This window comes from Myotis myotis, unplaced genomic scaffold (assembly GCF_014108235.1).
Source record: "Myotis myotis isolate mMyoMyo1 unplaced genomic scaffold, mMyoMyo1.p scaffold_m19_p_2, whole genome shotgun sequence".
Classification (NCBI taxonomy): Eukaryota; Metazoa; Chordata; class Mammalia; order Chiroptera; family Vespertilionidae; genus Myotis; species Myotis myotis.
This window is the reverse complement of record NW_023416324.1, coordinates 580,186-593,188: the sequence shown is the minus strand read 5'-3', so window position 1 is coordinate 593,188 and position 13,003 is coordinate 580,186. Positions and strand designations below refer to the sequence as shown.

General features: G+C 69.2%; 1 protein-coding gene across 1 annotated transcript in view; it reads left to right on the top strand.

The window, feature by feature from the left end:
• Positions 1-1,839: 1,839 nt before the first annotated feature.
• Positions 1,840-13,003, top strand: part of MEGF6 (multiple EGF like domains 6) — a 71,219-nt gene continuing 60,055 nt past the window's right edge. The window contains exons 1-3 of the mRNA XM_036347971.1: positions 1,840-2,210; positions 7,786-7,920; positions 12,111-12,220. Of these exons, the coding sequence (XP_036203864.1) occupies positions 2,107-2,210; positions 7,786-7,920; positions 12,111-12,220 (349 nt within the window). The 5' untranslated portion in view covers positions 1,840-2,106. The remainder of the gene's footprint in view (positions 2,211-7,785; positions 7,921-12,110; positions 12,221-13,003) is intronic.

Genomic DNA, 13,003 nt, shown 5'->3' with positions numbered 1-13,003 from the left:
GGCTGCCAGCCACTGTCCGACGCTTTTTGTGGGCAGCCGGAGCCGACAGAGGCCCCCTCCCCCACCGCGTTAGTGAGTCTCTTAGAGTGAGAGGCAGCAGAGTAGGGGGTTGAGTGAAGGTCCCCAGGGCCAGAGCCGTGCTCAGTCCCCACAGGGCGACTTGGGGGTGTTGTCCCCTCCTGACCTCCGGCTCCTGTCTGTACAGCAGGTGACAGCCGCTCCCTGACAGCTCCCCCGCGGTGAGGAGCGCTCAGATATGGGGTGCGCTGTACCTCCACTGCCTCTGCACAGCTGGGGCCCCCTCCTCAGCCCCGCCCAGCCCGGGGCTCCAGTCCGTATGAGGGTGGGGTTCTGGAGCCTGCAGGTCACGTGGGCACCTGGGGAGGAGGGGGAGGAGCGCCCTGCCCGCTGGGCAGCGAGGGAGGCTGCCCCTGTGCCCGCTCCGTGCGGGGCCTGGCCGTGGGGGCGTGTGGAAGGGGTGGCTCGGGCTCCCTGCAACTGCTTGTGACTAATGGGGCGCCCAGCTCCTGGCCACCCATCGGGACCCACCAGACTGCGCGTCCCTCCGCTCTGCTCTCAAACCTTCCGAGGGGACTGTCCCCCCCCCCCCCCAGGGCCCAGGGCGCGCCTGGCCCTCCCCCGGAGCATGTGATTCCCAAACCCAAAGGGGTTTCAAGTTGTCCTGGCTCGGCAGGAGGCTCAGGGGTAGAGCGATGACCTATGAACCAGGAGGTCATGGTTCGATTCCTGGTCAGGGCTCATGTCAGGGCGATCCCCAGTAGGGGGCGTGCAGGAGGCAGCCAATCAATGATTCTCTCTCATCACTGATGTTTCTATTTCTTTCTCCTTCTCACTTCCTCTCTGAAATCAATAAAACAATATTTTTTAAAAAGCGCTCTAGCCGTAACCGGTTTGGCTCAGTGGATAGAGCATCGGCCTGCGGACTGAAAGGTCCCAGGTTCGATTCCGGTCAAGGGCACGTACCTTGGTTGCGGGCACATCTCCAGTAGGGAGTGTGCAGGAGGCAGCTGATCGATGCTTCTCTCTCATCGATGTTTCTAACTATCTCTCTCCCTTCCGCTCTGTAAAAAATCAGTAAAATATATTTAAAAAAAAAAAAAAAAAGCTCTAGCTGGTTTGGCTCAATGGATAGAGCGTCGGCCAGGGGACTGAGGGTCCTGGTTCGATTCTGGTCAAGGGCACGGACCTGGGTTGCAGGTTCCCCTGCCCTGGTCGGGGTGCATGGTGGAGACAACCTATGGATGTGTCTCTCACATGGATGTTTCTCTCTCCCTCTCCCACTCTCTCTAAAAATCAATGGAAAAATGTCCTCGGGGGAGAATGAACCACAACAGAGTCCTGCCTGCACCTCCTGGGGAGCAGGGCGCCCAGCATCCCAGGCCACAGGCCACCGAGGGGATGGGTGCGCAGGGTGACGGTGCATGGAGCATCAGGGGCAGGAGAACCAAGGCCGTTCCCCTGGGACTTAGGAGGGCAGGAGGGCTGAGGGCTGCCCCGAGGACGGAGTCTGGGGTCCGGGTTCCGCGGAGAGCAGCCTTTGCCCGGGTGAGGGGCGCCCCCACGGGCGTTGGTCACTTGGATCCCGCGGGACCTGGCGCTTTGAGGCCGAGGAGCGCGGGGAGCTCGAAGGGACTGCGCGGGCCCGGCCGGGGTCTGGCGAGGACCCGAGCGGGGCTGTGGGCGGGGCTGTGGGCGGGGCGGGGCCCCGGCGGCCGGGCGCTGGGGGCGTGGCCGTGGGCGGGGGGCGGGGCCGTGGGACCGGCTGTGGGCGGGGTCGGGTCTGGGGTCCAGCCGGGGGCGGGGCGAAGGCGGGCCGGCTGGCCGCGCGGGCTGGGCGCGCACGGGGCTCACTGCGCGCGGTGTCTCCTGGCGCGCGGTCTCCGCTGCCCCGGGCGCGGGCGGAACCCGAACCCCGCACCTGCAGCGACCTCGGGCTCGCGGGTCCGGCGCGGGCACCTGCGGCCGCGCTCCTGGTCCCCCCGGCCCCGCTGGGCCATGGCGCGCGAGGAGGCGGCTCGGAGGGCGCGCCGGGGCCGTCCGTGAGCTGGGCCCGGAGGAGGGACACGGCGCGGGGCCGCGGGCGCGATGCCTGCTTTTCCGGAGGCGAGGGCGGCCAGACGCGCGCTGGCCCTGGCGCTGCTGCTCACCGTCGTGCCCGGGGGCGCCCCGCTCCGCCTGCAGCCCAGCATGTGAGTGGGGGGACGGGGGTGCTGGGCGCGACGCCCGGAGACCGGGCCCGGGCGGCTTTGTCCGGGGGCCCTGAGCAGTGGGCTCTTGGCCGTAGCTGGGGAGGGGAGGGGAGGGCAGGGGAGACGAGGTTCCGGGCTGGGGCCCTTCCCCGGCCTCTCCCCCTCCCTCGCCTCCCTTCCCTCTGCGAAGGGGGCTGCACGCTGAGGCGGATGCCCCGAGGTGAGGGAGCCTGGGTCCCGGCCAGGCGGGGTCCGGCGTGGAGGGGGCAGAGGAAGCCGCCAGCTTCACTTCCTTCCAGAGCCGCCTCCCGGGGCGGGGGCCGGGGCGGGCTGCGCCCAGACGGGGCCGCACACACTCGGTTGTGTGTTAGGCACGTGCGCTCTGGGGCCGAGGGACCCGCAGGAATCCAGCAGAGGGGCCGGAAGCGCGGGTCGGGCAGCCGCGAGCCGCCTGAGTCCTGAAAGCCGACTCCGCGCGGGCCAGCGGGCTCTCCGCAGCTGGGCGGTCCTGCTGCCGCGGTGGAGGGAAGCGGGGAGCCCGCTGGCCGCCCCAGCCCCGCGCTCGCTCCCGCGGGGGCGGGGGGCTGCCCAGCTCGGGAAGGCTGCTGGGGGCCACGGAGGGGCGGGCGAGCGGCCCAGGCCTGGGGAGGGCCCCGGCCCAGCACCTCCCCGAGGAGCCGGTGCACCTGGCCACGCAGGACCCACTGGACACGCGTGCAGGTGGAGCGGGCAGGGCGAGTCCACGCCCCCGCCCCCTGCCCTGGGGCTGGGTTTGCTCCGGGGGGCACAGCCCCTGGGGTGGGGGCCTTTGCGTCCAGAAATGTGAGCAGCCCCAGTCCCGGCTGCACGTGACTTCTGCCGGACATTCCTGCCTCCTGCGACCCCAGGGGAGTCAGTGTGTTGGAGGGGAGCCTGGGGGCGGCCGGGTGGGCAGGCTCAGAGGGCCCTCGCGCCAGGTGTGGAGACCAGGCTGCCCTTCCTGGGCCTCTTTCCTGAGCCCCAGGGGATGTGTTGTGACGTCACCTGCTCCCCTAGGGCCTGGGCTCCTCCTGGGGCCCCCCTCCCCTGCCCCCACCTGGAGCTTAGCCACGTGGGCCACTGTTCAGCCTGCCCTGTGCGTGGTGAGTTCTGTGGTACCTCTGAGCCCACCTCCCGTGGCCCTCTGTCTTTGAAGTGCCTAACTTGTCTGACTGGCAGTGGGTGGAGGTGGGACCTGCGGTGGGACCTGCAGTGGGTGGAGGTGGGACCTGCGGTGGGACCTGCAGTGGGTGGAGGTGGATTGCGGTGGGTGGAGGTGGGACCTGCGGTGGGACATGCAGTGGGTGGAGGTGGATTGCGGTGGGTGGAGGTGGGACCTGCGGTGGGACCTGCAGTGGGTGGAGGTGGATTGCGGTGGGTGGAGGTGGGACCTGCGGTGGGACCTGCAGTGGGTGGAGGTGGATTGCGGTGGGTGGAGGTGGGACCTGCGGTGGGACATGCAGTGGGTGGAGGTGGGACCTGCGGTGGGACCTGCAGTGGGTGGAGGTGGATTGCGGTGGGACCTGCAGTGGGTGGAGGTGGGACCTGCGGTGGGACCTGCAGTGGGTGGAGGTGGATTGCGGTGGGTGGAGGTGGGACCTGCGGTGGGACCTGCAGTGGGTGGAGGTGGATTGCGGTGGGACCTGCAGTGGGTGGAGGTGGGACCTGCGGTGGGACCTGCAGTGGGTGGAGGTGGATTGCGGTGGGTGGAGGTGGGACCTGCGGTGGGACATGCAGTGGGTGGAGGTGGGACCTGCGGTGGGACCTGCAGTGGGTGGAGGTGGGACCTGCGGTGGGACCTGCAGTGGGTGGAGGTGGGACCTGCGGTGGGACCTGCAGTGGGTGGAGGTGGGACCTGCGGTGGGACCTGCAGTGGGTGGAGGTGGGACCTGCGGTGGGACCTGCAGTGGGTGGAGGTGGGACCTGTGGTGGGACCTGCAGTGGGTGGAGGTGGATTGCGGTGGGTGGAGGTGGGACCTGCAGTGGGACCTGCAGTGGGTGAGGTGGATTGCGGTGGGTGGAGGTGGGACCTGCAGTGGGACCTGCAGTGGGTGAGGTGGATTGCGGTGGGTGGAGGTGGGACCTGCGGTGGGACCTGCAGTGGGTGGAGGTGGGACCTGCGGTGGGACCTGCAGTGGGTGGAGGTGGGACCTGCGGTGGGACCTGCAGTGGGTGGAGGTGGGACCTGCGGTGGGACCTGCAGTGGGTGGAGGTGGGACCTGCGGTGGGACCTGCAGTGGGTGGAGGTGGGACCTGCGGTGGGACCTGCAGTGGGTGGAGGTGGGACCTGCGGTGGGACCTGCAGTGGGTGGAGGTGGGACCTGCGGTGGGACATGCAGTGGGTGGAGGTGGGACCTGCGGTGGGACATGCAGTGGGTGGAGGTGGGGCCTGCGGTGGGACATGCAGTGGGTGGAGGTGGGACCTGCGGTGGGACCTGCAGTGGGTGGAGGTGGGACCTGCGGTGGGACCTGCAGTGGTGGAGGTGGGGCCTGCGGTGGGACCTGCAGTGGGTGGAGGTGGGACCTGCGGTGGGACCTGCAGTGGGTGGAGGTGGGACCTGCGGTGGGACCTGCAGTGGGTGGAGGTGGGACCTGCGGTGGGACCTGCAGTGGGTGGAGGTGGGACCTGCAGTGGGACCTGCAGTGGGACATGCAGTGGGTGGAGGTGGGACCTGCGGTGGGACCTGCAGTGGGTGGAGGTGGGACCTGCGGTGGGACCTGCAGTGGGTGGAGGTGGGACCTGCGGTGGGACATGCAGTGGGTGGAGGTGGGACCTGCGGTGGGACCTGCAGTGGGTGGAGGTGGGACCTGCGGTGGGACCTGCAGTGGGTGGAGGTGGGACCTGCGGTGGGACCTGCAGTGGGTGGAGGTGGGACCTGCGGTGGGACCTGCAGTGGGTGGAGGTGGGACCTGCGGTGGGACATGCAGTGGGTGGAGGTGGGACCTGCGGTGGGACCTGCAGTGGGTGGAGGTGGGACCTGCGGTGGGACATGCAGTGGGTGGAGGTGGGACCTGCGGTGGGACCTGCAGTGGGTGGAGGTGGACCTGCGGTGGGACCTGCAGTGGGTGGAGGTGGGACCTGCGGTGGGACATGCAGTGGGTGGAGGTGGGACCTGCGGTGGGACCTGCAGTGGGTGGAGGTGGGACCTGCGGTGGGACCTGCAGTGGGTGGAGGTGGGACCTGCGGTGGGACCTGCAGTGGGTGGAGGTGGGACCTGCGGTGGGACATGCAGTGGGTGGAGGTGGGACCTGCGGTGGGACCTGCAGTGGGTGGAGGTGGGGCCTGCAGTGGGACCTGCAGTGGGTGAGGTGGATTGCGGTGGGTGGAGGTGGGACCTGCGGTGGGACCTGCAGTGGGTGGAGGTGGGACCTGCGGTGGGACATGCAGTGGGTGGAGGTGGGGCTTGCAGTGGGACCTGCAGTGGGTTGTGGTTGGTTGTGGTGGGTCGCTGTGGGCTGTGCAGTGGGATTGCATTGGGCGTGGCTGGCGGCTGAAGGGGGAAAGCGCCCTGCTCCTCCCAGAGGTTTCCAGGTCGAGGCTGCTGCTGAGCGGAAGGTGGGGGGGCAAGAGGAGGGCAGGGGAGCTGCTGGAGCTGCCAGAGGGGCAGAGGAGGGGCTGCAAGGTCCCAGGAAGTGCCTTGTCCTCGGAGGTGCTGCCCGCTGCCATCCTGACCTGCACATGGTCCTGACCCTCCGTGGGGGCCTTTGGGGGACCCACGGGGGAGGTAGTGTCAGGGGGCCTGTGGGCCTGTGGAGCTACGTGGCCGGTGCTGTGGCTCCTGCCGACCAGGTGACGGGAGCAGGTCAGGGGACCGGGAGACGGTGTCCCCACACGCTGGCCCTCTGGCCGCGGTGGGAGCAGGGCTCAGAGGAGACATCTGTTCCCTGGGGGCTGGGGTCCCCTCGGCAGCCGTGCTGGGAACACGGCCAGGCAGCTGGTTAGATTGACCCCCTGCCCCCGGCGGGAAGGGCCCCCGGCGGAAGGGCAAGCTTAAGTCTGGTCTTGCAAGTGGCTCTTGCCATGACCCTCTCAGACCCACGTGGTCCCAGGGCTGCCACTGGGCCCGCCCACCCCAGCGCTTCCCCCCTGGGCTGCAGCCAGGCTGGGGGTGCAGGTTCAGGGCCCAAACCCAAGCCGGTGGAAACAGACATGATGGAGACGCTTCTCACAGCTCAGCCGCCCTCCCTCCCTCGGGGTGTCCAGCTGCGAGAGCTGGCTGCCTGGTTCCCCATCCATACCTCCTGCCTCTGGTGCCTTCATCGTGGGTCTTGGGGCCTGGACCACCCCCCAGAGGGACAGAGCTCGGCCCACCCTCCCCTCTGACTCTGGGTGAAGGCCCCCAGCCCTGGGAGCCCCTTCTCCTGGAGGAGGCGCCCTTCACAGAGCTGGGCTCAGGGCTGGCCCGGATGCCTTCCCCGCCCCAGGTGGCAGCAGGGCCTGACTGCCAGCTGCCCCTCCCCCTGACCTGGGTGGGCAGAGGGTCCTGTCTGCTCCCTCCGCCTTGCCCCCTCCCCACTTCCTCCACCCCCCAGACGGGAAGCTGCTAACTTGTGCTTCTGAGGCAGGTCGTCTTCCTGACCAGCAGCCGCCCATGTGGCTGAGGTTGGAGGGGGGCTGGGGGCTGGGAAGGGGCGGCCCTTCTGAGAGCAGCACCCCGCTCCCCTGATTCCTGCCCCACCCTATGGGGCATTCTCCTCCCCCTGGCCCAGTGGCCAGACCACTGACCCGCAGTCTGGGCGTGCCCCAGTGCTCAGTCCGCGTCCTCCCGCTGGGGGTGGGGCTGAACGCAGGGAGGCCCAGTGCTGGTGGGAATGGGGGCTGAGACCCAAACCCAGGCACCTGGACCGGCAATTCTCAAAGGCCAGGCTGCATCCGAGCCCGGAGGCCCTGCTGTGGCCGCGGGCGGGGCTGGGGGGTCTGAGTGCTGATCCCGGGGGGACTGCGTGTGCGTGTGTGTGTGTGTGTGTGTGAGTGAGTGTTTGTGAGTGTGCGTGTGTGTGCGCATGTGCGTGTGTGTGCATGTGTGTGTGTGTGTGTGTGTGTGTGCGTGCGCACATTTCTGACCAGTTCCCAGGAGAGGCTGCTGGCGTTGCTGGGCAGCTGTGTGAGGGCGACTCGGCCCCGGGGTGAAGGGCATGGAACCCAGAGAGCTGCCCAAGGGTGCTGGGCCCGGGTGAGGCTCAGCCCCCCAAACCTGGGAAAGACAAGAGCCCCAGCATCTTTCTCCCCGGCGGTCCCCCCTCGCCCTCCATATCCTGCTGGTCCTCCCATTGGCCAAACCCACCTGGAACCAGAGGGCAAGGGTGTGAACACATGTGTGCATGCATGTGCATGTGCGCGCACACGTGTGCATGTGCGCTCGTGTGTGTACTTGTGAGTGCACACGTGTGCGTGAGAGCTTGTGAATACGTGTGTGTGTGGGGGGATGGGGGACTGGTCTTAGGTCAGGGAGGCTGGACCCGGCGGCCAGCAGACAGCTGTGGGGTGGAGGGTGGCAATGAGGCCAGATGGCTTTCGGGAAGGGGCAGAGCCGCTGACCCCTGTCCTCTGTCCCAGGCCCCACGTGTGTGCCGAGCAGGAGCTGACCCTGGTGGGCCGCCGCCAACCCTGCGTGCGGGCCTTCAGCCGCGCGGTGCCCGTGTGGAAGCCGGGCTGCGGGCGCCAGGCCTGGTGTGTGAGCCACAAGCGCAGGTATGTGGGTCCCGGGTGGGAGCGGGGCTGTGCGCACGTCAGGAGCAGGGCGGCCGGGCCGGGGATGGTCCTGGCGTCGGGGCCACCTGTGCCCCCCCAAGCCCCTCGTCTGCCTGAGGCCAAGGCTTCCCACCCCCCAGGGGCTGAGGCTGGAGCACAGCTGTCCTGCTGGGCGGCCCCTAGGACCTCTGTGGGCGGGTGGGGATGGGGACCTGGCAGGAGGGAGGGGACCCTGTGGGGGAGAACCCCCTGGGGAGACGGGGACCCTGTGGGGGGTGCTGGCCACGTGAGAGGTGGAAGCTGGGCCCAGCCTGTGAGTTCCCGCTGGAGCCCGACCCCTGGCCTTGCGCCCGAGCCCGTGTGAAATCTTCTGTTGCTCAAGATTTTATTTCAAAACCAAACGTGGGGAGGGAGTGCCTCTGCGCACCTCTCCTCTGCACGCAGCCCGCTGGGCCCATCGCAGAGCTGGGGGGGTGTGGGGGGGTCGGGAGGGTGGCTCCGCTTGGGCAACTCCCGCCTGGACGCTGGCGCTGCTGGGCCGGTGGGGGAAGGTGGCACTGAATGTTTTGATGCCCAGCCTCTCAGGAGGTTTGGGGGAGTCGTCCATGCACCTGCTGTGCCAGGGGCTCTGGGGCACCTGCCCGCAGCCTGGGGAGGGGTGCAGCTCTCATTTAAATGTCGATCTGCTGTAGGTTCAGAGGAGAGGTGAGGGATCCATTAAGCTCCTCAGTGTTCAGAGGGCAGGCGACTGGGCCCCCTCCCTCCCGGGACCTGGGATGGGCTGGGGACAGTGTCTGTGGTGACTGCAGCTGGGAGGACACGGCTGCCGTCGCCCGCAGGTAGAGGCAGGGGTGCTGCTAGACACCCTACAGCATGGGGTGCCCCGCCACGAGGGACATGCCCGAGGAGCCCTGGGCCCTCACCTGTTCCAGACCCACCTCTGTGCGTGTGCAGGTGGCGCAGTACGCGTGCAGGGGGCGCGGTGCGCGTGCAGGGGGTGCCGTGTGTGTGCAGGGGGTGCAGTGTGTGTGCTGGGGGCGTGGTGCGTGTGCAGGGGGCGCGGTGCGCGTGCAGGGGGCACGGTGCGCGTGCAGGGGGCACGGTGCGTGTGCTGGGGGCGCGGTGCGCGTGCAGGGGGTGCGGTGCGCGTGCAGGGGGTGCGGTGCGTGTGCAGGGGGCGCGGTGCGTGTGCAGGGGGTGTGGTGTGTGTGCAGGGGGCGCGGTGTGTGTGCTGGGGGTGCGGTGTGTGTGCAGGGGGTGCGGTGTGTGTGCAGGGGGTGCGGTGCGTGTGCAGGGGGTGCGGTGTGTGTGCAGGGGGCGCGGTGTGTGTGCAGGGGGCGCGTGTTTACAGAACAGGATGAGGTCACACCGGCGCACACCCTCCCCCACAATGCGTGGGGAGTGGGCCCCATCCTGGAAGCAGCAGGAGGCTCTGCACAGGCCTCGGCCAGACGTCCCTCCAGCGGCCGAGGCTGTGGCCGCCCCGGGGAGGCTGCTGCTGCTGCTGGCGGCTCACCCCCCCCCCCACCCCCGTGCATTCTTCGGGACCCCATAGGGGCTCGGGGTCCCTGGGAAGCCCCTGAGCCCCCTGCCCCCCCTTCACCCCATCGGCCCAGACCAGTGGCCAGGCCGCCTCCTCCATGCGTGTCCAGCGCATCAGAAGCGCTTCCCCGACGAACCGCAGCCCACACAGGCCGCCCAGGCCCAGGAGCCCAGGCCAGGAAAGGGCTGTCCCCCTCGGTGGGGGTGCAGGAAGGAAGGAAGGAAAGAAGGAAGGGAGAGAGGGAGGGAGGGAGGGAGGGAGGGGGAAGGGGGTGCTTGGGCCACAGCCCACATGGCGGCCGGCCGCAGGCCTTTGCCACAGGCCCTTGCACAGACGCTGCTGCGCTGTGGCCAGGGGTCCGGGTGGCTGTAGGGGGAGGACCGCACCAGCCTGGCGTCCCCTCCTCCTGTGACAGTGGCCTCTGCGGACCAGCTCCCTGGTGGTGGCTGGAGCCCGTGAGGGTCCCTGTGAGCTGCAGGGAGTGAGGGGTCCACTGCAGGGAGTGAGGGGTCCCCAGGGCTGCCGGCTGACCGCCTGTCTCCAGGGGCCGTCGGGGAGGGTGGCAGATGGGCGGTCAGCTGGGCTTCCCGGCGACGCCAGGCCCTGCACGTAGCCGGGAGAGGGATAAATATTTAGACGGAAGGGCCCAGACACTCCTCTGCCAAACACTGTCCCGCGGCGGGGTCCCCGCAGGCGCAGGTGCAGGCGGTTCCTGTGCTCCAGGCGGGACGTGCAGAGCCCCCGCCTCCTGCCCCCCGCCGCCGTGAGCAGCGCCCAGCCCGCTTCCCGGAAGCCGCCCTGATTGTTTGCTGGGTCCCAGCCTCCCGGGGCCACCGGCTCCCAGGCTCCCAGGCTGCCGAGGGCGAGCCCAGCACCCCCGGAGCCGGTTTCGTTTCCTGGAGACACAGCAGCCCAGCCCCTCCGGCCGCTCCTGGCTCAAGGGCCCTTGACCTCGGCGGCTGTTGGCTGGTCACCTTCCTGCCGACGACGCGGTGGGAGCCGGGAGGGGTCAGGGCCGAGGGCCGCAGGGTGGCCGGCCAGTCCCTTCCTCCCTGGTACCTCCACTGTCTCGTCCTCCCTGCCTCCATCCTGTCCCTCCTGCCCCCCACCCGGTGCCAGCGTGGTCGTCATAGACCCAGGCCCTTGCCGCCAGGGCTGCCTCTCCGCTGAGTGCTGGGCACGGCGTGTCCGTTGCTGCCGCTGCTGTAACAGGTGGTGATGCATGGGCTGCTGAAACCACAGGGCACTTGGACCTGCAGCCGGAAGCCCCGTGATGGGGTGGGCGGTGGTCCCTCTGGAGGCTGGACGGGCGTCTTGTCAGGCCTCTCCAGCTCCCGTGACCATGGCCATCAGCCGAGCGCCGGGGCTGGGGGCTGCATCATGTGGCCTCTGCTCTGTGCCCACTTCCCTCTCCTTGTGCGGATCCTGGTCGTGGGACCCAGGGCCACCCTAGGCCCATGTGGCTTCACCTGGGCTTGGTGACACCTGCCAAGGCCCTGTCTCCAGATGAGGTCACATCCCAGGTTCTAGGGGGGCTGGACTCGGGGTACTGCTCAGCCAGCACAGCAGTAAGAGACGGGTGGGCAGGGGCAGTGAGCCTCTGTCTTGTGTCAGCAGGTGAGGGGGAGGTTTTGGGGGGAGGGGAGTCAGGGTGGCGTCCAGGTGACCCCCAGAGGCACCCCATCCTCTGGAGAAGCAGGAAGGGGGTTTCTGGGTGGGCAGAGACCCTCCCAACGCCTGAGGCCCAGCTGAGGAGTTAGGATCTGGGACCCTGGGGTGCAGGGTGCAGCTGAGTGGGGTGCTGTGGGCCAGGCCCCCCCTTTCCCCCTCCGCCCCCTGCCTCTGCTCCAGGTTTATGGCCCAGGGGGAGTCCTGGGCTGGGGGTGGCCCCCCGCTGGCTGTTCCACCAAGATGCCCCGCCCCCGGGGCTGTGGATGGTGGAGAGACTGGGCGGGGCTGGGCCGGGCAGGCTGCCTGGGTGGCTGGGCTTCCAGGGGCCCAGCCTGGAGCCCCTCCCAGCGCCTCATCCTTTGTGAGGGCCACACCTACCCCATCTGAGCAGGAACCAGCAGGGACCGAGGCCACTCCGGCCTCCAGGCTGCCCCCACCCCGTGAGCCCTCTGCCTGCTCCCCTCTGCCCCCGGCGCCGTGCACTGAGCACGCTCAGTCCTCCTGTTACCTGGGCAGCTCCTCCTGGCAACCCCGTGTCCCCGCTCAGCACCACCCTCCTTGGGTGGCGACGGACCCCCCCATGGACGCTCCAGGACAGTCTGCTGTCCAGCCCCTTGGTGAGCCAGTGGGACGAGAGCCTGGGGCCGGATGGGCACCATCATTCACGGCCCGCCCAGCACCGGCATCTGGCCCCCGGGGGCCATTTTGGAAGCCGGTCTTGCTCCTCAGCTGAGCTCCAGGCGCCTGACACCAGCTGGAGCCGGGGCTGCCGTGGGGGAGGGGAGTCGGCCATCCTGGCCGAGCGCTGTGGCGTGTACCCCGGGCCGGCCTCGGACCCGGGCCTCCCACCCGCTCCGCTGTGAGATGGGCATCGAGACTCTGTAGTGTGTGTGTGGGGGGAGGGGGGAGGGGGGTGGTGAGAGCCGGACGCAGTGGCTGAGATGCACCAGGGCGTCCCCCCTCCCTTCTTCTCTAGAACCGTCTACTACACGGCCTACAGGCAGGTGTACGCCATGGAGGCCCAGCCCGTGCTCAGGTGCTGCCCGGGGTGGAGCCAGCAGCCAGGAGACCAGGGCTGCCTCTCTGGTGAGTGTCCCCCACCTGTGCCACCTGCAGACACTAGACCTGCCTCGGAAGAGCCCGTCTCCTGGGGCTGCCCCTCCCCCCACATTTCTGCTCCTGGTGGGACGGTCCCAGCAGCGCCCAGGGCCACGCCTCCCGCCAGTGCGCTCGCTCTCAAAGACTGTTAACTCGGGGGAGGAGCTGGGACGCCCTGCGCCCATGCTGGCCGGCGGGGCTGGCACCATCGGGAGGGGCTCTCTGAGCCTGGTTTGGGGTCAGTGTCAGGTACCGCCACGCCCACATCCTGCCCTCCAGGCCCACTTTGTTCCAGAAAGACCGGGCTGGGCACGGGGCCCTGGCCTCAGCCCTGTCTGCTGAATGGAGTCGCTGCCTCCTGACTCCTGCACCCCCACTCCTGTACCCCACCCCTGACCCCTGCCCCTGCCCTGAGAACGAGTCCCGGTGGACGCAGCGGTGGGGAGCCCGTGGCCTGGTGGCTCCGAGAGGTGCGGCCGGGCTGGAATTGGGGTGTCTGGGCCCAGCGGGCGGCTGGGACACCCCTGCTTCGTGGAAGGCGGGGCTCACGGCCGAGGAGAGCGCAGGAGGCTGCCCGGCCTCACCAGCGTCCCTCCCGGGAGAGGTCGGCCTGACGTCTGGTGTCCCCTGAAACTGACTTGGCATCCCCGTGCCGTGAGGGGACTGGGTCCCGGCTTCCCACGTCCAGGGCTTCCCTGCGGTGACCGGGACGGGACCCGGACTGTAGGGGCCGTGTCGCAGCCCGTCCTCCAGCCCGTCCTCCGGCCGCTG